Below are 22,420 nucleotides of genomic sequence, written 5' to 3' on the forward strand. Positions count from 1 at the left end.
TAGTGAATGGTACACCACAATTTTTCGAGTCTACCATTGGACTGTGGTAGGGTTGCCTGCTCTCACCCCTTCTGTTCATTATCTATGCTGACACTTTGTCCAGAGTGCTCTGGTATGCTTCTGAGCTCAAGTTTTGGAGGCCTATATGCTGGTGTCGGATTCTATTCAGATCTCACATCTTTTGTTTGTCGATTATTACATGCTTCTGGCTTCTAGAGGAGCATAGTGCGGCTTCTAGGCAACAGATCAATCTGGCCAAGTCAGCTATCTACTTTAGCCCGAGGATTAAGCTACGACTGAAGGCTTCCATTAAGGAGATTCTGGAAGTGGGTGAGCAGAAGGGCACCATGAGATATCTAGGAGTTTCCATCAATAGTCATCATCAGGAATCTTCCACCATTGAACAAAGCATTAGGCACAGGCTTGAGAGTTGGCAGTCGAGCGTTCTATCTATGATGAGCACAGAGTCACTCTTGTTCGGTGAGTACTCAGCTTGATCCCGGTTTATCTGCTATCCAACACCATCATGCCTCTGGCACTTCTGAGGACCTCGGAGCAGATGTTCATAAGTTTTGTTGGAGGCAAGCGGGAGGATATAAGCGGCATTCACTTACTGGCATAGGATGTGGTTTGTCAGCCGACCAATAGTGGCGGGCTGGATGTTCACTCTATGACAGCGAGGTGAGAGATCCTTGTGGCCAGACATGCAGCCAAGTACCTCTTGAAATCTAAAAGTCTTTGGTGCACTCTAATGAGGGCCAAATACGAGGCTCCGGCTGTTGTGCCCGATTTTCACACTGTGTGTCACAACTTCTTCATTTGGAGGGAGATCTGTGCCCATGCCTTGCCAGTGCTCCCTTCGATCAAATGGGCAATTTGAGATGGGTGGGCTATTAATGTGCTATAGGACAAATGGTTGACAGAACAGCCTCTCGGACGGTTCCTTACCATGATCGACCCTGTGTGTTTGGCCGGATGTAGAGACTATGATTTGATCATCCCAGAGGAGAGAAGATGGAATTAGGGTCTTATTCGACGTGCTTTTGGAGAGCAGTTGGCTGAAAAAGTCCTGGCATTACCGATCCCTATGGGGGAGACCACAAATAGGAGGGTCTGAAGAGCGATTGAGAGGTCGAAGGTAAGCGCTCGAGGCCTACATGATGTGGTCAGCGGGAGGATGACTCGACTGATTGATGGAGGTTGAATCTAGATGATGCGCAGCCACCCCCATATTGCCTTGTTCATCTAAAAGGTGGCATGGGGATGTTTGCCAACTAGGAGTGTGCTGGCCAGAAGGAAAGTGAGAATCACTACATCCTGCGAGGGATGCCCTGATGTGGAGAAGTCTGTCAGCCATGTTCTTTTTGGATGCCCACGGGCGGCCCAGATTTGGAGGTGCACTCTGGATTCATCTAGCATGCCACAGTTTGTGTCTGCCGAGGATTTCTTAGGCCATCTGAAGGAGTCCCTGTATAGACGCAGCACTGTGGAGTAGCATATCAGATGTGCCTATATGGCCTATTATATTCGGCCTGACGGAAACATTCGGATCTTTGAGGACAGAAGGATGCATTTGAGGACAGTGATAGATAGAGCACTACTTCATGCTGTTGAGATCACTAGGACTACTGCGGTGGTTTCATTTAGGACTGCTAGGGACATCTGGGACTCCTACTCAGCTTTTACGGCGATCAAGGTTGCCTTTGTTTCCTTAGAGCTCACACCTCTTAGTTTTTTTAAGGTGAACTTTGACGGTAGTGTGTCCAAGGGTAAAGGCAGAGGAGGAGTAAGCTTTGTGATCGAAGGTTATGACTTTAGACTCGTCGCAGCCGGGGGACGATTCATATTCGACGTAACTATCATCAGAGCAGAGCTAAAAGCTGCATGGGAGGACATACACAGGCTTTTGAGAGGATGTAGCTCCTTCCGAGCCATTCATGTCTATCGAGAGGCAAATAGTGCTGCTGATGGTCGCCTCTTTTGCTACACAATACTCGAGAGGGTTCTTTTGAGAGAATGACAAGCCTGTTTCATTTCCTCTTTACCAACTTTTTTTTTTGATTTTATTGGTTGTATTCATGCATGATTAGTATAGGTTGCCATTGTATCAAAAAAAAAAAACAAAAAAAAAACAAATTTTTGTGCAGCATGAAATTATTTGTATTGCAGGCCTCTTGTTAAAAAATCATTGACACATCACATGAAATCTGGTAGGGACAGATAATGGGCATCATATTGCGTTCACATGCCACGCATATCCAATATTTTTCCCCCTCTCTGTAACATTGTAGATTGTTCCCTGATGAATAATAACTCATTCAAACATGCATTTCTCTAAGCACCTGTGTGGTTGTTTAAAAAATATTGATTCATGTTTAAAAGAGAATCTTTTGTGATAACACTTGCATTATAACGTGGCTTTATAGTAAATACCTCCAATTATTAATGCATGATTCCTTTCTTCTCTCAATGTAGACCCACTTTCCAAAACAGAGTACATGTACTTGAAAAGAAAATCCAACCTCTTGATTCCCTTGGCAATTAAATTTATCAATAATTAATACGAAGTCAGGCAAAGTAAACAGTACTAAACTGTAAAGAAATAACAGGAGTAAATATTCATAGATAGGGGGGTGTTGCGAAGGGAAATGGTAACCCTTTCAAGCAAAATAAAACACCTCCCACAGGCCACAGCTCACGAGCGAACCGGCCGCACCCGGCCCACATGACGAGATCGTTCATCATTCATCATCTCTGGACCAACGGCGGGCCCTCGCGCCTTGCGCGACGCCCTCTCGTATTAATTAATATCGAGTTAATTAAATAACGGAAGAAGGGCCCGACGCGTTTCGGGCCGTGCCCGGGGGGTGGGGCCCACGCGATATCAGCTGACGTGGAGTGAACCCGACGCGGTCGTATCCTCGCTGGCTTCCTCCGGGATTTGCTTGTCCGCTTCGTCCTCCTGTTATCCACCGCACACGTGTCCCGACTTCAGAGAAGGATCTTTTCTGGACTGTTGGATCGGGATATAGACTGGCGCCAGCTGGTAAACCGCGTTTCCGAGACGATGTCACAGTAGCATGCATGCGGGAAGTCAAAATCTGTCGTCCACCCTTATGCGTTAAGTTAATGGTACGGTTTTTTTAATTTTCATTTTTAATTTTACATGGAATATGATTATAACCAACAAAACCAGAAAACAAGTGGCTACAAAGAGGCTCCATGCAGGCACTTGATCCACCAGATAAAACCTCCGAGTAATGTACATTAAAGAAAGCAACTCAGTTAGCAACATAATTTGTCTTTCTATAATTATATATATGGTTAGATAGGAAATTATTGCAGCCATGCCCATAATAACGAACAATTCGGGGAGTATATCCGTTGAATTGTAGTATACATAGATATAGAATGAGAGGTATTTCTAACTCATTATAATCACTGAAATAGAATATAATACAGATAGCCATTATTTACCTTACTGATTAAAAGTTATGTTTATAAATCCAACTCAAATAATAATGCTATTTTACTGCTGTTGTTTCTTATTTCTATGTAATAAATGATAATAACGAAGATTGAAAGAGTAGTTAGATAAAACTTAGTGCAGACAATAATATATTTAGTGTAGCAATTTGAATGCTGTTATCCTTCTCTATTCTAGTTCTTATTCAGTTCTTTGGCTTTTTCGACGCTTGATATCTTGTATTCAGTGCAAATTAGATTCATTTTTACTTTCTGTATGATAAAAGGGCTCCCTAGAAAATTTCTTTAAGACTGTAACCTTTTTTTTTGTTTTACATAATAGATAGTGTTTCAAAAAAGATCGGCCTATAATAAATGTTGTTATTTAAACTAATAATAAAATTAATACATACTTTGCGACTAATCTTATCTTTTATTTGCGAATATATATAAACAAGATTTTTATTTTGCCTTTTTTTTAGCATCTACTTTTTTAAAAAATAAAAATTAAATAAAAATAAGGCTCTCACTCGTCGCTACTAACACATTACTAAATAGAGTTCCTCAATCTTGTAACTTTTAAAAAAAAAATTAAAATGGTTAATTACTTAGTATATATTATCTAGCCATATGGTGTATATTGGTAAAAAATATATGCTAAAAATTCTGTATCAATTTATCTGAAAATGTGTATTTAATCACTACTGAATGTGTATCAAAAAAAGTTTGCAGTATATATTAAAAAATTGACGATGCATATCACCAGCTATATAGTGTGCATTAATGAATAAGATATTTTAAAAACTATGTATTAATTTGTTTAGAAGTGTGTATTAAATTACTAAATGACTAATTTGTTGAGTATATATTATTGACTATACTCTGTATACTGATGAACACCATATTTTAATAATTATATATTAATTTATTTAGCTATGCGTACTGATTTGCTAAATAACTAATTTATTTGATATGTGTTATTTGGTTGTACATTTTATACTATATATATTTTTTATTATTTTAATTATAGAGCTCAGGACTTTATTAATAAATAGGACCTATAATTTTTATTTTTTCAGACGTACATTAAAAAAAAATTGACAAAACCGAAAGTTTGTCCTTTCTTTTTTTTCCTTGGTGCCCGTTCCGTACGATTTTGTTTGGATCGGACGGTCCGGTGCCGTTTGATTTGCTGAAGATTGCGTCCTCCTACTTTTCGTGCAAGTGTACGTACGAGGGAGCGCCTCAACAGCGCGCGCGGAGGTGTGGTGGGGCCACACCACACGCACGAGTAAAGCTCGCCGAGGCCGAAAACTGAATCCGGGCTCGTCAGAGTGGGTAAAATCCAGAAAAGGCGAGGACAAGACTCAATCACTACGTGGCAGGCTAGTAGGTCTCAATTGAGTTTCGGAGAGCTGAACGTTTCCCCTAATGGAGGGCAAAATTTAACACGTACATCACAGTACAAGTAGAACACCAGTCTGCCCTTCACAAGCATTCGAGAAAGGAAAGCAAAAAAGGAGATGGGTCTTTGACTGGGTTACATTTTTTACCCTAAAGTTGTAATAAAAGTTATTCTCAAACATCCCTAGTCTCCCACATTAGGGGGAAAATGAGATCTGGATCTAGATCTCTGGATGCAACTATTACAAACTTTACCACAAAGCACGCCTGCACTTTCCAATTAAAGATCTTGAGGGTTTCCTAGATTTCATAGAGGAGGACCTATGTCATTCAAAAGAGCGTTGATTCCGGGGTTTTGAGGAATTTAGGAAGTGTGATGCTTTAAATTATAGTATTCCACATTTCTATCAATTCATAGAGTTTCTGATGCATTGATATAAAACATTTGATGATAGAAAAATATATGAATAATCTTTCCACACACAAATATTGCATGAGGCATGTCAATGCGCGTGAATGATTTTATATTGAGTGTTATGCTAGAAAATTCACTTTCTAGATCCGAATTGAGGACCTTTCCGATGTAGATATGAATAGCAAAAATCAGAGACCTAATCATCCCCCATGATGGATATTTGGAGACTCGAACCGAACCTTACTTCATGTTCTCCGAGGCATGTCTTCAAGAAGACTAATAGGGCGGAGCTATGGGAGACCTCCTTTATTTTATCAGGCTACCTTCAGGATATTATAGTGATTGATACAGGTGAAAGTATTTATTTAAGAACTTTGTAAAGCAACTGAATCGGCAAAAGAAGAAGAAGAAGAAATTGTATAGAAATTTTAAGGGCAGTGTTTATTTGGTAAGAAGACCATCAATAAAATTTTCAACACACAGATTGGCCTTAGTTGTAGAAAATAAGTATACATCTAAGCTGTTAAGTGTTAATATGTGGCAACATAGAGCTCAACTCTAGATTTCCTTCGTAAGACAACAATTATACAAGGAATCTTTTCTCTAGTTTTTTCAATCATCAACAATAGCCTATTTAGGTATTGTCCATTCATCTATCCATGCATAGAGACATAATACTAATTAACATGGCCATAAAAATATACTGTATGTATGTATATATTGCATGTTTGTATGCAAGTATGTATTTGTATCTTGAGATGAAATCATGTTGTTTTATAGACCAAATGACTAGCCCCAATCAAAGACTCATCAAGCTGAGACTCGGGCTTAAGTCCAAGGCAACTTCTGGTTTAACCAAGCCCATCCAATTTCATTTCCTCATTGACGCCATGAAAACCAAGGCATGAAAAGGCTATCTTTTCTGGTTGGTGGAACCATCTCACAATTTAAAATCAATCGATCATGCTCGAAATAAGAAAAAATGAATCTAATCAATATAAAAGAAATTAGATCGAGTAAGCTGTCCACAGCGTGGCTATCCCATCCATCCCCTACGTTATTTAATCTTCCCACTACCCTTATCTCAAGCTTCTTATCTCCATTGTAGTATTTATATTCTTTGCTTTCTGAAGTGGCACAAACTTGCTTGAGTAGCATGATTGGTTAGGCGAGTTTAATAATAAGCAAAGTTGAAGCTCAACTAAAGATGCCACCACTTTTCTAAGGTGGGGGTGAACCCAACTCAACCCTTTAGTACTAAAATGCTGAAAATCTTGTACTTCCTCACATGGACTACTGTTTGCCTAAAGATCGCAGCCTTGTAATTGTGCCCTCCCAATAATTCATATTGGGATCATATAATCCTGCTTCAGGAGAGAGAGGGGGAAGCTGGAAGCACAAATACAGTAATATTTCTTGGACTCTGAGGGTTGCATGAGATTTTTATATGTTAACTTGTGGTCCATTTGTTATCCTCAAGATTTAGCAAGTGCAAGCCTGATAAGGGTGGTCCCAACATTACAGCAGTATCAAGACTTGGTTAATAGAATAACGGGATACCCTACGGCCATAGCTTTTCTCATTCATTGATGGATATATATATATATAGATATATTTAGCATTGGAATTCTCACCATGGTAATTGAAATCATAACCTTCTCCATATTTTAACACTTGCCCTCAAGTTGGAGTGTGAATCTCAAGAACACCCAACTGGCTGCTCAAAGATTCGAGTTGATCCTTCTGACATGGCTCGGTGAAGAGAGATGCCATTTGGTTTGAAGTGGGAGAGACAACTAAATCAAACTTTTGATGAGGAGACAGAAGGTCATAAGAGATGGTGGAGCTTGTACTTTTGTGAGAACCGATGAGCTTGTTTTGAATATAGGAATCATCTTGAAGGTAGGATGATGGTTTTCCTAGTTGAGTCCAATGAGGAATTTGTAGGTCATCAAGCATTGGATTAAGGTGCTCAAATGGAGGTGGTTCAGGTTGAGTTGATAGAGTACTTGAAGGAGATGAGATAATTAATGGAGCAGATAGAATTAAAGGTGGAGTTACAAATTTGGTAAGAAAGCTGCTATGTCACAACAACCAATAAGAAAGCTATTACCCAGCAGAACTTAAGTTACAGAAACACGACCTCCGCCATAATTTAATTTTTAACTCACGTCTTCTTCATTAAAAAATCACGGTTGGTTTCAGTGGACGCTCCTTTAAACATGCCTTACTTTATTTGCAGCTTGAAGAAATCCAACATTATTTATACGGTGATCTGAACTCTGGATCAGAGCTAAAATAATTAATTTTGATGAGCCACGATGAATGAAGTGGAGGGTGCAGATCAGATGAGAACTGCATCGGACATGATATAAATTTGAAACTGAACCTTTATTAAATCTAGTTTTCAGAGTCTAACCTAGACCTAATCCACTTAATGAAGTATGGTGATGCCAGGTTCATCTAGATTTGGTTAGGTCTATCCATGTTATTAGGTTGTGTTGGTTTAATTTCATTTGACCTGTTACAAATATAATTGAAAAATTAGGTTCCATTAGTTTTAACCCTAGGGTTTGAACCTAGCACATCAGCACCTCGAGAGGTCACTGGCCTGATGGATTCTAGTCAAGGATGGGGGTCGTTTCTTTCATGCCAAAGAAGAATTCACCCGTACATGTGGATGAATGAAGAAGTTTAAAATATTTTGAGGTCTGTGTAGGGTACGATTCAATTATCAACATCATGAAAGAAGATCAATCATTCTTTCGCACGAAAAATACAACCAGAACCCTCCAGCCAATGCTGACCCTTGCCCAGCCTACACACGCAACATTGACCTTCCTAATATACAAGGTGCAAGGATGAGTAGTAGGCACCAAGCTAATTGCATCAATAAAGTACAAACAGGCTAATTTAAGTGCGTTCTAGAAAGAAAGGCGTACACATAGCTGTGATCCCTGACTAAAAGCTAGTTATGGTTTTGGTTTTGTAGTATAGTTCCTGTGGTCCCGAAGGCCTTTTAGCGTTGGGCTGAACCATTCTCTCCCCTTCCATGCCATTATGGTGATCCCTCTTTTGGAATCTTTCGCATGCATCCAGTGGCATAAGCTTTTCTAAAAAGTGGGATGAGTTTTTTTTGTTCTGAATGGGTGGTCTTCTTTTCAGCTGTGCTGAAATTATCTAAGTGGTCCATACCTAGGGAGAAAGGATGGTGGCTGCTTGATGCTTAGAAGGCCATGTTTGTTTGTCCATATCATTAGAAGGTGTGCGCTTGGCATGACAATACATTCATGCACCTTAATTCCTTGCAAAAACAAAACAAAAAAAAAAAAACTAGTTAACATGTCTTGCATTAGGGATAAAAGTAGATCGGATAAATTCACCCGTATACGTTTTCATATCCGAATCTATCCGAATATAGATAGAAATTCAAGCATTCAACTAATATTTGTATCCATATCCCTAAAAAAAAAATAGATATAAATATGGATAGATAACTATCCGATCGGTATCCGAACATCCAATTCTATTTGTAATGCTATTTAATTTTATATAGTATTCATAAATTTTTAAGAAAAATAAATGACCATATTAATATATTATTAACTTAATTATCCCATGCTTGCTAATATCTTTGATTCTATGCTCTAAAGTTTTGTTATCCGAATTATATATGTATTTATGTCAATGCTTCTGGTATCCAATTTGTATCTGCATCCGTTTAAAACAAATATAAATATGAATTTTTGCATCCGAGTAGCATCCCTATATGTGTCTGTATTTATCAAATAAAATAAATGTGAATATGAATATACTAGTATTTGATCTGTATCTGATCCGATTTCAGCCCTATTTGGCATTTTATGGGTGCATTAGGTTAATTCAGCAAGCAAATGGAGAGGAGTATCTATAATACGGTCAAGCGGGTTACATGTTAGACTTTCATATCCGCATTTTGAGTATGATCACATTTGAGTGTGCTAATTAGCAACCATGTCGCCCTCTTGATTTGAGCACGATGGACTTAACCCGGTGGGAACAAATTCAGGAATTAATTATGTGGAAATAAATGATGCGCTCTTGTATAGCTAATTATTGCAGTTGAGAAAGAGTTGGTGAGTGCATCTCATATCATTAACCTTGCATGACAATATTTGATGCTCAAGTTATTCCAACCATGAGCTTGGCGAAATTATAAATGATTCGTGAAAACTTACATGAAATATAACCTAACATGTTGAGTTCAGTTTAAGAATTACATCTGGCCTAGCTCTTGCAAAGGCCACATCGTCATTCGATCAAGGTGGTGATGGGCCGGTATGCCCTATGAAGTTGTCAACGGGCCGGTTACCAGCTTGCAAGCCCAAAAGCTAAGCAAGGTAACAGCTCATGGACTGGGCCCTCGGCAAGAAGCTGTTTCACCTTCACTACATGAATGGGCCTCGGCTTCACCGTCAGGCCCAATGGACTACAAGAATCGTGCAATGTATAAAAGTATTCGCTTAATGCGAACGCAATCAACTAGTTTTTTGGTAGACAATTGTCTAGTTATTTGACTACTAAAGATTATTACTAATTGACCAGTTGTATTGTTTAGCAGTATATGATCATCATATCTGGTTTATGAAAATTAGCCATCAAAGAAAAAGCAAGCAGCCTTTTCTGGACGAAGGCAAAACTCCACCCAACGATGAAATGATTCGAAATCGTTAACATTATTATGATATGAGCTGGGCCTCTTTGATTGGGCACCGACGTATTTGGTTGTCTTGCTGGAACGTATTTCGCTCAAGATATTTCAGTGCCCATTGCCTAAACTCCGGGCATCTATTAGGTCAGGGCATACTTGGTTGGAAGGAGTTGGGCTCTAAAATAGAAATCAAAATCATTGACTTCCATTTCTGTCATTTAGTTGGGGGAGCCTCATTCCGATTTTAATTCTCAAGGGGAATAGCATATCTCAATCTCCCAAAACTCAATCACGACTCTACTATGGTATTCAAATTCTATTCCAATTCCGATTTCAATTTCAATCACGAATAAAGTAGGTCAAGGTATATGGCTACTTCGATTCTCATTCTGATCTCGATTCTGGTCATTTATCAAATACACTCTCAAGTTGTCTCAAAGTGGGAGATCACTTTGGACAATCAAATGCCCAAAGTCACTTCCTACACAACTAAAATAACTCAACTTCATATACGCACTCATAGTCATAACAGCCTTTTATGGGTAGAAATATCCGAACTTCTAGGACCATAAAATTAGATGGGAGAAAAATTATAAATTTTTAAGAAAATACTTTAAGACATGTAGTGCTACTACTTTTTTTAAAGCTTTATCCATCCTCACCAATCTAGTGGGCAAAAAAAAATTCAATACGTCCCTAAGATGCAATGGAACCTAATGTTTGATTGCATTTGAACCAGCTAAATCCAATCACTGAACATTCACTAGTATTTGATACTAGTTTTATTAAATAATATTTAATTTTGTTCTTTCTAAATAGGCACATCACAAGCAATTTTCTTAAATAATAGTTAGCTTTATTAGTTGATATTTCAAATTTTAAAATCTAAACTAATTCAAATTAAATCAATCTGATTAATTGCCTTCATAGTTGCTCAACCAAAAATTGTTTTTATTTTTTGCTATATATAGAATTATATTTTTTTCTCTTTATTTTGAAAATATACAACAATCCCCTACCATTTTCAAAATAAATTAAATTTGCTTGATCTTTGATAACTTAAGAATCTTATGCATAAATAACGGTATTTTGCAATTTGAACCTTCACTCAGTGAGGACCAGTTAGAGCTAGTCAGAATGGTATGGTAGATTATTCTTTGAATCGACGATTTTATTTTGCTTAATTGAACATATCTCGTACATAATATTTTTACACCGGTGAATGCTCAACATAGGCTGATTTTTTATGTATCCTTTGATGATTGCTTTATATCTGCGTCCTTTCATGATTGCTCCAAGAGCCAAGCCTAAGCCATGAGAAGCATATTTCTATTACAGATGTATTAAAAGTATTTAACTCGACCTTCCTTTTATACATCATGGGTACCTAGCACTTTGACATATAAAGGACTTAAAAATTAGATTGTAGTGCTTGCGATCACTTGTATAATGTTGTCTCATTGAATGCAAGGCTTGATGTTGTATCGAGTGTTGAGTCGAGTTTCCAGAATTAGTGATTTTGAACTATGGAGGTAAATCTCATCTCTTTTGATGTTTTGAATATCAAATCTCTTGTAAGTCTTTGCCGAATGGATCTGCCAAGTTTTGACTTGATCTCACAAAACGAACAATAATCACTTCATTCGTAATTAATTGTCTTATATAGCTATATCCTATTCAGACTTGTCTGTACATTCCATTATATATTTGATTATATGTTCTTTATGATATGGCTTCACTATCACAATGTATTGATACGAGTGAGAATGATTTCGACCGTAATAAAATCTCATATAACAAAATTTATCATAGCTCATGTTTTTTGAAAATATTTTAAAACTCTTATATATCTACTTAGCTTTCCATCTCAAAAGCAATATCATACCTTGTGCTGCTTGTACATGAAGTGAAATCATGCATTACAGGCGCGAAGAACATGTGATGTCGGGAAGGTTTGCCGACATTATTTAAAGTTAACAAATTCTGCTTCTACAGCCATGTTTTATTACTAGTGCGGATAAATTTGTTATATATAAACCTTCTCAATCTACATCTTTTCTCTTTTTGCAACGTGAAGAATATTGATTTGGTGTTATTTTCCTAAAGTTCCCTATGCACATGTTTTGATTAGTAATATCCAAATAGTTTTGATTTGGGACTTTTTTTTGTTTTTGAATAAGGTAGATTACACTAAAATGATATGTTCAGCTTTACTTTTCTAATATGATATAAATTATTATTAGTTTAAAATTCCTTAAGACCTTGGTTTGATAAAATTTGAATCATCTTAAAATTTTTCAATTAAGTTAGAACACGGTTCCTAATTGCACAATGGTAGGTGATAAGGATTATGCTAGAACTTCAACTATAATAGGAAGGTAAAATAATAGCTATGAATATAGGAATCCGGTCTAGAGAGAATTGATCTCCGGTGCATGCTGTGAGATAAGGGAGATTTCACTTGCGTCGAAATCTATGATGCAAGGTATGTTCTCAATCCATGAACATGAGATTGTTGCATGATTCCTTGATTACCGATCATATTTATATCAGTTTTGTTGCATGTTTAATAGAGGTTGGTAGTATAAATTTCTATGTGATTCAGCAACCCATACAAAAATTAATATAAATCAGGGATGACACACTAATGAACATAAATAAATTGATGTTTAGCTGGGCATCTTGTCAGCGACCGGGACGGAGCTCAGGGCAGCTTGGAAAGGCATCTTCTATGCAAGAAGAGTGCTGAGGGCGGAATGCATCCTTCTCGAAGGGAATTCTGCGATGGTAATCGATTAGATTTAGGAGGAGAAAAGGAAAGAGATGGCAACCCCTTGCTTCGCGATCTTCGACGAATGGTAGAGAGCTGCAGCACTTTTCGGGCTGTACACGTGTATCGGAAGGCGAACGGGGCCGCCGATTGGGTCATTTCCTATACTACCCAGCATTCAGGAGAGATCTTTTCGACTGACCAGGAGATTATTCCTCCAATATTGAGTGATAGTTTTTTTTTTATTCTACTGGTTGCACCTACGCCAAATGCCGAGCAATCATTGTACCAAAAAAAAAAAAAAAAAAAAGAAGAAGAAAGGAAGAAAGTGAAGTCAGCATCTCCTGATCACTTTACAACTAGAACCCCGATTGGGTCCCAGATCTGCTGTTGTTATTGCAATCTTTATAAACAAAAGTCGGCAATTATCGTGCCGACGTTACTTTGTGGCTCATACGGTTGGCACTTTGGCTGTCGAATCCAGGGTTTATTTGCTATGTAAGGTTCGTCTCGCTGATAAAGAGTCCGCACCGTCCCTCGTTTCTGTCCTCTTTCCGCCTCACTCTTCTCCAATGGCTTCAGCAATGACGGAGGACTCCAGTTTTGAAGACGATCAACTGGCTTCTATGACCACCGACGACATCGTCAGGGCCTCTCGCCTCCTCGACAACGAGGTCCGGATCCTCAAGGTAAAACCCTTATCAAGATCCCGTCCTTTTCCCAAATCAATCTAGGGTTTCTTCTCCCCATCTCTTTTCCTCATTCCTATCTCCTGTCACGCTCTTTCAGCGATTGATTAGAATTTGTTTTGATCTTGATTTCTTCTGGGATCTGCGGCAGGATGAGTTGCAGAGGACGAATCTCGAGTTGGAGTCCTTTAAGGAAAAGATCAAGGAGAACCAGGAAAAAATCAAACTAAACAAGCAACTCCCTTACCTCGTTGGTAACATCGTCGAGGTACTCTTCTCTGCTTCCCACCAAACCCCCCTCCTTCCTCTCCGAGCGTTTGATTTCCCTTTTCTTTCTTTTTTTTCTTCTTTTTTCTTGAGAGAGAATATTATCTAGCTAGCGTGTTAACTTTCTCAACCAAGTATCTAAAATCTAATCAATTCAATCCGGGAACTTTAACGTCAAAAAAGGGCAAGAAAAGAAGTATGGATTTCGTCAGATTTTTTTCTTGACCTATAATATTTCCTGTGCAATGCTTTATCATGTTGTTCAACGTCCAAGTTCCGGGGCAGCAGTTTTGTAGGTTCTAGGGTTTGTAACCCCTCCTTGTCGGCGTGATAAGATAAAGTCTTTGATGGTGCTTTCAGAAATTTTATGATTAGATTCAAAGATATTTCACCAAGGCAATGGGGGCTTCCACTTATATGTTATTAGTGGTTTGAAGGATGGAAGCAGTTTAAGCTCAGCATTTTATGACATTTACCTTTTCATGTTACATGCCTTATGATTAATCCTATCATTCTTTCTTCCTTTCTTTCAACTGACCTTCTTGATTTCTTTAGATTTTGGAGATGAATCCAGAAGATGAGGCTGAGGAAGATGGTGCAAATGTTGATCTAGACTCGCAGAGAAAGGGAAAATGTGTGGTTCTAAAAACTTCTACACGACAAGTAAGCTAGAAGTCCTCATTTATCCATAGTTTGCTTATTTTTCCCTTGCTTGAGCATACCTATTGCTTCATCTGGATATCTAAATGTAGACCTGAATGTTGAAATGTCAAGCGGTCTTGGCAAAAGCTATTTAAAGTTAACTGACTTCTGATGGCAATCATTTGGTTGATCAAGTTGCCTTCCATTCTGACACTAAAGAGTCACAAACATTTTGGTGTAAATAAACGTTTGTTTCAATATTCAATTGGGCCCTTTGAATCCAAGAAAAAAGCATAACCTTGATGATGGAACTGTTGTCCTCATTGTTTTTGGTCTTTCAATATATAATTGTGACAATGTGCACACTAGGTTCTGTGTCATTTAGTCTTACTACCCTGCTGTTATCTGTAGTTATTGATACTTGGACTTTTAAAATAATAGCTATGATTGTTTTCTTTCCTCCACTACTTTCTACTGCTTTTACTGATAGAAACTCGTTCTCGGATTGCAACCTTCTCTATATTCTGAAGTGCTGATTTTTGTAGTTGGCATGACCTTGGATTCTGATGCCCCTTGTTAACTAAAAACCTTATGCCCATATGTACGTAATTAGGTGATCAAGTATTGGTAACAATTTCTTTCTGTTTCTTATCTGATTTCAGACTATCTTCCTTCCCGTTGTTGGGTTAGTTGACCCTGATAAGCTTAAGCCTGGAGATTTGGTTGGGGTTAACAAGGACAGCTACCTAATCTTGGACACCCTTCCTTCTGAATATGACTCACGAGTGAAGGCAATGGAGGTTGATGAAAAGCCAACTGAAGATTACAATGATATTGGTGGTCTCGAGAAGCAGGTAATTCTACCTCCGTGATGTAGGTATAAGTTATTTTATTTTATTTTGTTAATGTTTTTAATGAAATTCAACCACAAAAACTGCTGATTGGTATTCTACTTTTCAAATTAAATTTTGGTAATTTTTGATTCTATAGATATGCTGGACTTGTTGGAATCCTCCCTAAGGTTGTTGTTAATTAAGAAATTCTTACTCTTATTTCCTTTCTGTATCTTCCACTTAAATGCTTCTGTTTATTTCTGTAGATCCAAGAACTAGTTGAAGCAATTGTGCTGCCAATGACGCACAAAGACCGGTTTCAGAAATTAGGGATTCGTCCACCTAAAGGGGTGCTTTTGTATGGACCTCCTGGAACAGGGAAGACACTGATGGCTCGTGCCTGTGCAGCGCAGACAAATGCTACTTTTCTGAAGCTAGCAGGACCTCAACTTGTTCAGGTTATTATGAAAACTCAAAAATGCTTGCAGTCTCATTCTGCTATTTCTTGTTGCTATTTATTTATGCTTATAAATCTACTTCTGTTCCCATCTTTTGCACCAAAGAAACTGTCCAAGAGCTTCACCAGTTCGTTCCTCTTTAAGTCATAGCGACCATGCATTTCTTGAAGTTGTTTCTTATGCAATGCCGTATGTTAATTGATTGTTGAATGACACATATCGACGAAATGCGATTTTCTTTGTGAGTTCTTATTTGAAAAATAGGTCGTTAGTTTATTGTTAATTACTTGGTGTGCCTTATTTACATCATTTCTTTATGTGCTAGCATCACTTTTATTGTGCTTAAAGAAAAATTGCCACCTGGAGATATCACATCAGATCTCTTATTATTATATTTGAAAAAAAATGTTTTTTCAAGTTAAAATACAAATTTCAAAAGTATTTACAAACTAATTGACATAAATGCAATTTGATGGAAATTAAAGCAAGTAATTCTGGAATGGAGTTCTTCATAACAATATTCTTCAAATCATGAGATATTACAAATTACATAAGTACTTCTAAAAAAAATACAAGGTACAATATTTTAGAGGATAAAGCATCACACAAATACAACAGTTATTCCATTTCAAATTTTTTATAAAATGGTTAACAAATACATGCTTTAGAAAGGATGGAGTTGCAACTCCATTTTAGGTACAAGGTTACTTACTGAACACGCTAAGTCCAACAAAGACTTCCTCCACTCAAAACAAATTCTCTCTAATACCTAACAAATACAACAATTTAAACATCAAACTATAGTCTCTTGAGTTCTTTAATAGGTCTAAGTACCTAATCAAGATCTATATTATCCCTTAATTCAATTAACCTCCAAACTTTCATGCAAATATTCATAATTAATAAAATAAAGCTCCAAAAATGATGAAACTTAGTGAAAAATATTTTTAAATAAATAGGAGAGCTAATTTATGGCTAATTTTGGAAACTGAATGATCCCGATGGACCCCATCGATTTAGTTGTAGGCTTTTCCTACAGCATAATAGCCCTCAACTATCAAAATACATCTGGAAAAATTATGATATCGGTCTTTTTGGAAACTCTTGAATATGAGGGCTTCAAAGGAATATGCTGTGTCACTAGAAACTCGCCAGAGGTAACCAACGACATAGACCTAGACCTAGGTTTTCGTAAATTCACCCTGAAACCACATTAATCCATCAAATAATATTGGCATTAGGGCTAGAAATTACCTCAGCTTTTGGCTAGAAGCTGGGCCTTGAATCCAATCTACACACAACCAATGTGGTGGTCTCGTCTCCTTAAATACATAAAAACCCACATTAGGTTTAAATTAGAGAGAGAGCGAAACCACAATAAAAAGGGGGAGAGATATGGAGAGGGATTTCTTACCAATTGTATGCACAAAATGGTGAGATGGAAGAAAGAGAGAGGGGGAGGGAGGGGGGGGGAGAGAGAGAGAGAGAGAGAGAGAGGTCATCGATGGGATGGTGTTTGGACTGACTGCGAAATAGGAGCTGGAGGCTGTTAAGTGGGGGTGTTGGTGCTTGGTGAGAGAAGAAGAAGAAAGACGAGGGCGATGGGGTTTGAGGTTTGCACGCGAAGGGGGAAAAGAGAGGGCAGTGATGGGGAGCCTGGGTTTGGTCTAGGTCCAAGCTCAAGCCAGTTGGGCTGGATTCATGGGCCTGAAGTGGCCCAGGTGTTACAGATAACATCTAAAAGATTATGTATTTTAAGTTGGGGTAATATAAGGGGAAAAAATTACAAGGATAGAGCTTCATCATCTTGTCAAGGAAATGAAATTAGATATTAGATGTTAATGAAGATAACTTTAGGTACATCTGGTAGACTGGGTTCTTGCTCGTCCTTTGCAACTCATATGACATGTGTTCTTCATAAGTTATTCTACTCATTGCATGATATTCTTTTCTATGAGAAACTATAAATTGATGCAGAAAAATTGATTACAATTGTTTGAAGTTATGAGAGAGAATGATTCAATGTTTTTTTTTTTGCATCATTCATAGCATGTGAAACTGACTAGTTTCTTTTTGGAAATATTCAGATGTTTATTGGTGATGGTGCAAAACTTGTTCGTGATGCCTTTCAGCTTGCGAAGGAAAAATCTCCCTGTATAATTTTTATAGATGAGATTGATGCAATCGGAACCAAGCGATTTGATAGGTATGCCATGTTCCCACTTTATGATGTACCATCATATATGCATGTGGTTCCTCTCATTTATTCATACAGGTAGAAGTTGTAAATCATTCTTTAGTAGTCCAAGCTTGTTATAAGTCCTTTGGAGAGTGTTACCCTGTTTTGTATCGCATGTGAACAGCCTAGTGACTTTTCTTCCTTGAAGTTAACAGCATATCAAGTGATTCTATCATGCAGAATTATTGATGAACTCATTTTGCAATGAGCATAATCTTGCTCTTATGAGAGAGGTCTTATAATGCTGAAGTTATCAATATTAATGTGTCTAATATTTATTGTATCCATTTAGCTGCTTTTGTGGGTTGCTGTAGCCAATTTTTGTCGGTTGTCATAGCAAGATTACCAATTCGGTGGTCCGTACAACATTATTCTCCTTAGTTATTTCCTTTGCCCTAGCTCGTTGTACATCTCTTGCATATCCCCCTTACCCCTCTCCTTTTCTTATTGTGTGGGTTGATATTGTTTCTCACAAAAATGAGCAAGCATTATTTAAATATTTTTTGCAACCATATCTGCTATATGATTCAATAATACTTATTTATACCTTCAATCATGGTCAGTTTTACATGTTGTCACTCTTCATGCCTATACAATGCTGAATAACCAGTTCAAGCAAGTTTAGTTTTTTCCTTCCTCACAAGTATCAAATAGGTTTTCTTGGATCCCAAAATCTCGTTTTTCATTCTTTAAAAAAAGAAAAAAAGCATTATTTGAACTTCCCAGAAAGCATTACTTATCTGTGGGGATGAGATATGTCCTACATTACATATTTAAGTAGCTTATATGATGCATGGCATCACATTGACCTAGTTTTCTTCCCATGAGGAAATTCAAATTTCCATGCTAAATACATTAGGATCTGCTTTCCATGAACTGGAAATTAGCACTTCAGAGTGCACTGTTCAAATAAGACACCTATATTTGTAAAGTGTACTACATTGCTGAAAGATGCTAAAAAATGGATTGCAAACAGAGAGTACCAGATCTATTCATAATTTCATGGTACTAAATGTGTTCTATCTGTGCCATCCTACCACAGTGAAGTAAGTGGAGATAGGGAAGTGCAACGGACAATGTTGGAATTACTTAATCAGCTTGATGGTTTTAGCAGTGATGATCGAATAAAGGTTAGTATATACTCTCTTTTATTTGGTATTATAAAGTTTCCTGCATGTTTAAAATTTGAGAATGAATAACATGACTTACATTGTTCTTTAACATTCAATATGGCTTATAATTTCCCAGATTTCATTTTATGTATTTTTAGCAGTCCTGCATATATAATCATGCTCTCCTTTTGTCCTCTAATGTTTAGACAACATTGTATTTGGTTTCAAAACCTTCTGGTCAATTGTTAGGAAAAATCTCCTGAAATCCTTAACTTCATCCCTCCTCCCCTCTCCTGGTGTCAGACATAAATTAATTTCTTCTTTTTAATTTATGATAATTAATTTATGCTGTACAAACAACAAAAATTGACTGTTTAACAACTTTGTTTCTTCTGTTAATTTTTAAATGATATTCTCGAGTTTTTTTAAAGAAAAATCAACTGTTGCATAACATTATTTCCACTGCCTCAAGCATGATTGTTTCTCTAATTTTGTAGAAGCCTGCTGTACATTTGAGAACTTATGCTAATCATGGCTGCTTCCTACCTTTTTCAATGAATCTGAAAATGGAGCTTATAGGCAAGGGAACCTAATTCTAGTATGTATGATAATTTAGAAGGAACCTTGTACTTCTATATTCTGTTCCAAATGATCTGGTAGGGCATGATATCTACCAATAGGTAATGGGATATGTGCATAAACAGGAAGCCAGTTTCTTTTGCTGCACTCCATGTTCTGGTTTTCAGAGCCAGGTCCTATACCGCAAAGGACTTCAGTTTTTGGAGATCCATATCTACTTGATCTACAGTATGTAGGAATCTGTAAATAGGTAAATGCTTTTATGTCCTGGATCCTTGAAGCAATTTGAGTTTTCTGATGCTAATCATTATTTGATCTACCAATAAACAATTCTTGAAAGGGCATGCCAATAAGTAATGAGATGTGCATGAAGAGGAGAAAGGTGGTGTTCTATGCTGTGCCCCTTGTGATATTGAAAACATTTTCAGTTCATGGACATTTATCTCTATTTGATCCGGCAGCTGTATGAATTGGCAAATAGGTAAAGAGATGTGCGCATGTATATTAAGCCACTTGTGTCCACTTTTTCCAAGTTAAATAACATGAAAATTATTGGCTATGACTTGGCTGAAGCAGTTGTTTTATAGCGGATCGTGGATCTTAGAAAATAAGGAATTAATGGGATATATATTTGTTGCCATGGGGTATTCAAGTTGGTAATTTTTCTCTAAGAAACAGTAACTTCTTGAGTGTCCATTGAAAACAAAGATGTGTATTCTGTTAAGTTCATAATGCTTTTCTAGCATCTCTCCTATTTCAAACAACTTAGATTGATGTGTTTAAATTTGGAAGTCCAGGCTTTCCTTATATTGCTTATGGAATCAAGTTGACTAGTATCTCTTGCATATTTGGTTCAAACAAAAGCAAATGTAGTCCAGTTTTGCTATAGTCAGGGTTTCTTTTCTTAAGGTCCATGCTCCACTAGGTACCAAAAAAAGGGGTGCACTTGTAGTGCCCATCTTTGTGGTTTTTTATGTTATTCTGTACACGAGACTTCAGACCACTCTTATGCACCTCCTCTTTTTTTTTTTTTGTTAAACAATAATCTGCTCTTGTTGCCTTTGCTTTGGCCATTGTTAAGATAAAATACTTCAAGAGTGATGGAATTAGATGCTTCTATTAGTTTATCTCTGAACTGTAAGGCTTCACATTGGTTTAGATCTATGTTCTCATGGACTAGCAACTATGTAGTATCAGCAAACATTATTGGTTCTATTTTACTGTCTTGACAAGAATGTTTTTGCTTTTTTTTTTTTTATGATCTTTACAGGTTATAGCAGCAACAAATCGTGCTGACATTCTTGATCCTGCTCTTATGCGTTCTGGTCGTTTAGATCGCAAAATTGAGTTCCCTCATCCAACTGAAGAAGCAAGAGCTCGGATATTGCAGGTGGCCATAACTTGTCTGTTCCTCAATACATGTGCGCGCGCATTTGCGTATAACTAATGCATGCTCCGGTAGAAATTAAGCTCTCTCTCTTTCTTTTTTGTGCTGTTGAAATTTAGATCCACTCGAGGAAAATGAATGTACACCCTGATGTCAACTTCGAAGAGCTGGCTCGATCAACAGATGATTTCAATGGGGCACAATTGAAGGCAGTTTGTGTAGAAGCTGGCATGCTCGCTCTGCGACGAGATGCAACTGAGGTCCTAATCTTGTCCCTACATACTTGGTTCATACTATGTCACTTTAGTAATTCTTTTTTTTTTTTGTGGGAAAACTTATCATGGTGTTGATTTGGGAATAAGATAGCATAATATTAGGCATGGCTAATTATGAACTCTAGTTTCACAATGAAATGGCAGGCAGTCCCCCACCATTGCACATTATGTTCCCTGTTTTCACCGTGTGTGTACTAACTTTTGCTAAGATGTCTTGTCCCATGTCATTGTTTTTCTTGTGTTTGTGTAGTTTTGGTTCAATTCTTTTTAAATGCATTAAATTTATTACAAAGCCGGGTCATTTTACTTGTGCATGCATCCATAGAATGGCTATAAACATAATACTTTCTTCAGGAAATTCCTCTTCCTGTGTTATGACCATGGATATCTTATGCAATAGAGTCATGGTTTCAAGTGCCAGCCTCTGGTGAGATCTTTGCTGGCAGGCACACACCATGCCAAAGATAGTGCGGACACCCAGCATGGGTGGGCATGGCATGTTGTATATCTTTATAAATATTTTTAAACAGGGTTAATTTATTTATCTATTTGTTCAGCAAGCAACATGTGTGGTGGCACTGTGACATGGCCTGTGGCTGGCACACCCCGTGCCACTGGCACTTGAATCCATGGCGGGGCGAACTTTTGTCTGTTTACCTCTATGGTTCAATGTAATGATCACACTACTTTCCGTTGGATTTACTATGTTTAAAGATTCAAATGCACCCATAATCCATTTAGGAGAGCCCAATACCACCCATAACTACAATACTGCTCAAATAGCGTCTTTTTATGTTGTTTCTATTGTTATCAGAACAATAATCAACTTACAATATTTTCTTTTCTTTCTTTTTTTTTTTTAAAAAAAATTCAGGTGATGCATGAAGATTTCAATGAAGGGATAATCCAAGTCCAAGCCAAGAAGAAAGCCAGTTTGAATTATTATGCTTAATACTTAGCATATGAGCTTGTAATGTAGTTGAATTGAAGTTATATGCTGAAAATATTAATTCTCATTTTTCTCCAACACTCTTTGTTTAGAATATATTTTATCAATATATCATGATGCATCAGCAAATGTTTTCTTGCTTTGTACTTTACCAAGTTATCAGGATCAGGCGACACACTTTCAGAACATTCATTTGTTCGAGACAGGTCTCAGATTGTCGTTCCATTCTGGAGAACCACCTTCAAT

General features: G+C 37.3%; 1 protein-coding gene across 2 annotated transcripts; it reads left to right on the forward strand.

The window, feature by feature from the left end:
• Nucleotides 1–13,253: 13,253 nt before the first annotated feature.
• On the forward strand, nt 13,254–22,317 carry LOC103710407 (26S proteasome regulatory subunit 6A homolog). 2 transcript variants are annotated; one of them, XR_604620.4, is made up of 11 exons: nt 13,254–13,433; nt 13,585–13,701; nt 14,256–14,363; nt 15,005–15,196; nt 15,442–15,633; nt 17,721–17,839; nt 18,915–19,002; nt 20,834–20,953; nt 21,070–21,210; nt 21,783–21,896; nt 22,100–22,312. XR_604620.4 is itself a non-coding variant. In XM_008796103.4 (10 exons), the coding sequence occupies exons 1-10, from the start codon at nt 13,317–13,319 to the stop codon at nt 22,175–22,177; spliced, it is 1,272 nt and encodes a 423-aa protein (XP_008794325.1). In that variant the 5' UTR covers nt 13,254–13,316; the 3' UTR covers nt 22,178–22,317. The 2 variants fall into 2 exon arrangements, 1 of the variants encoding a protein (XP_008794325.1); XM_008796103.4 differs by lacking the exon at nt 21,783–21,896 and having other exon boundaries at nt 22,100–22,317.
• Nucleotides 22,318–22,420: the final 103 nt, after the last annotated feature.

Source organism: Phoenix dactylifera, chromosome 7, assembly GCF_009389715.1.
Source record: "Phoenix dactylifera cultivar Barhee BC4 chromosome 7, palm_55x_up_171113_PBpolish2nd_filt_p, whole genome shotgun sequence".
NCBI classification, from domain to species: domain Eukaryota; kingdom Viridiplantae; phylum Streptophyta; class Magnoliopsida; order Arecales; family Arecaceae; genus Phoenix; species Phoenix dactylifera.

Excerpts from the sequence above, each read along its gene's own strand:
- LOC103710407 (XM_008796103.4), top strand. The coding sequence starts at position 13,317 with ATGGCTTCAGCAATGACGGAGGACTCCAGTTTTGAAGACGATCAACTG. Across the intron at positions 13,434-13,584 it reads ACGAGGTCCGGATCCTCAAG|GATGAGTTGCAGAGGACGAA; the intron begins GTAAAACCCTTA and ends GATCTGCGGCAG. Across the intron at positions 15,634-17,720 it reads CAGGACCTCAACTTGTTCAG|ATGTTTATTGGTGATGGTGC; the intron begins GTTATTATGAAA and ends GGAAATATTCAG.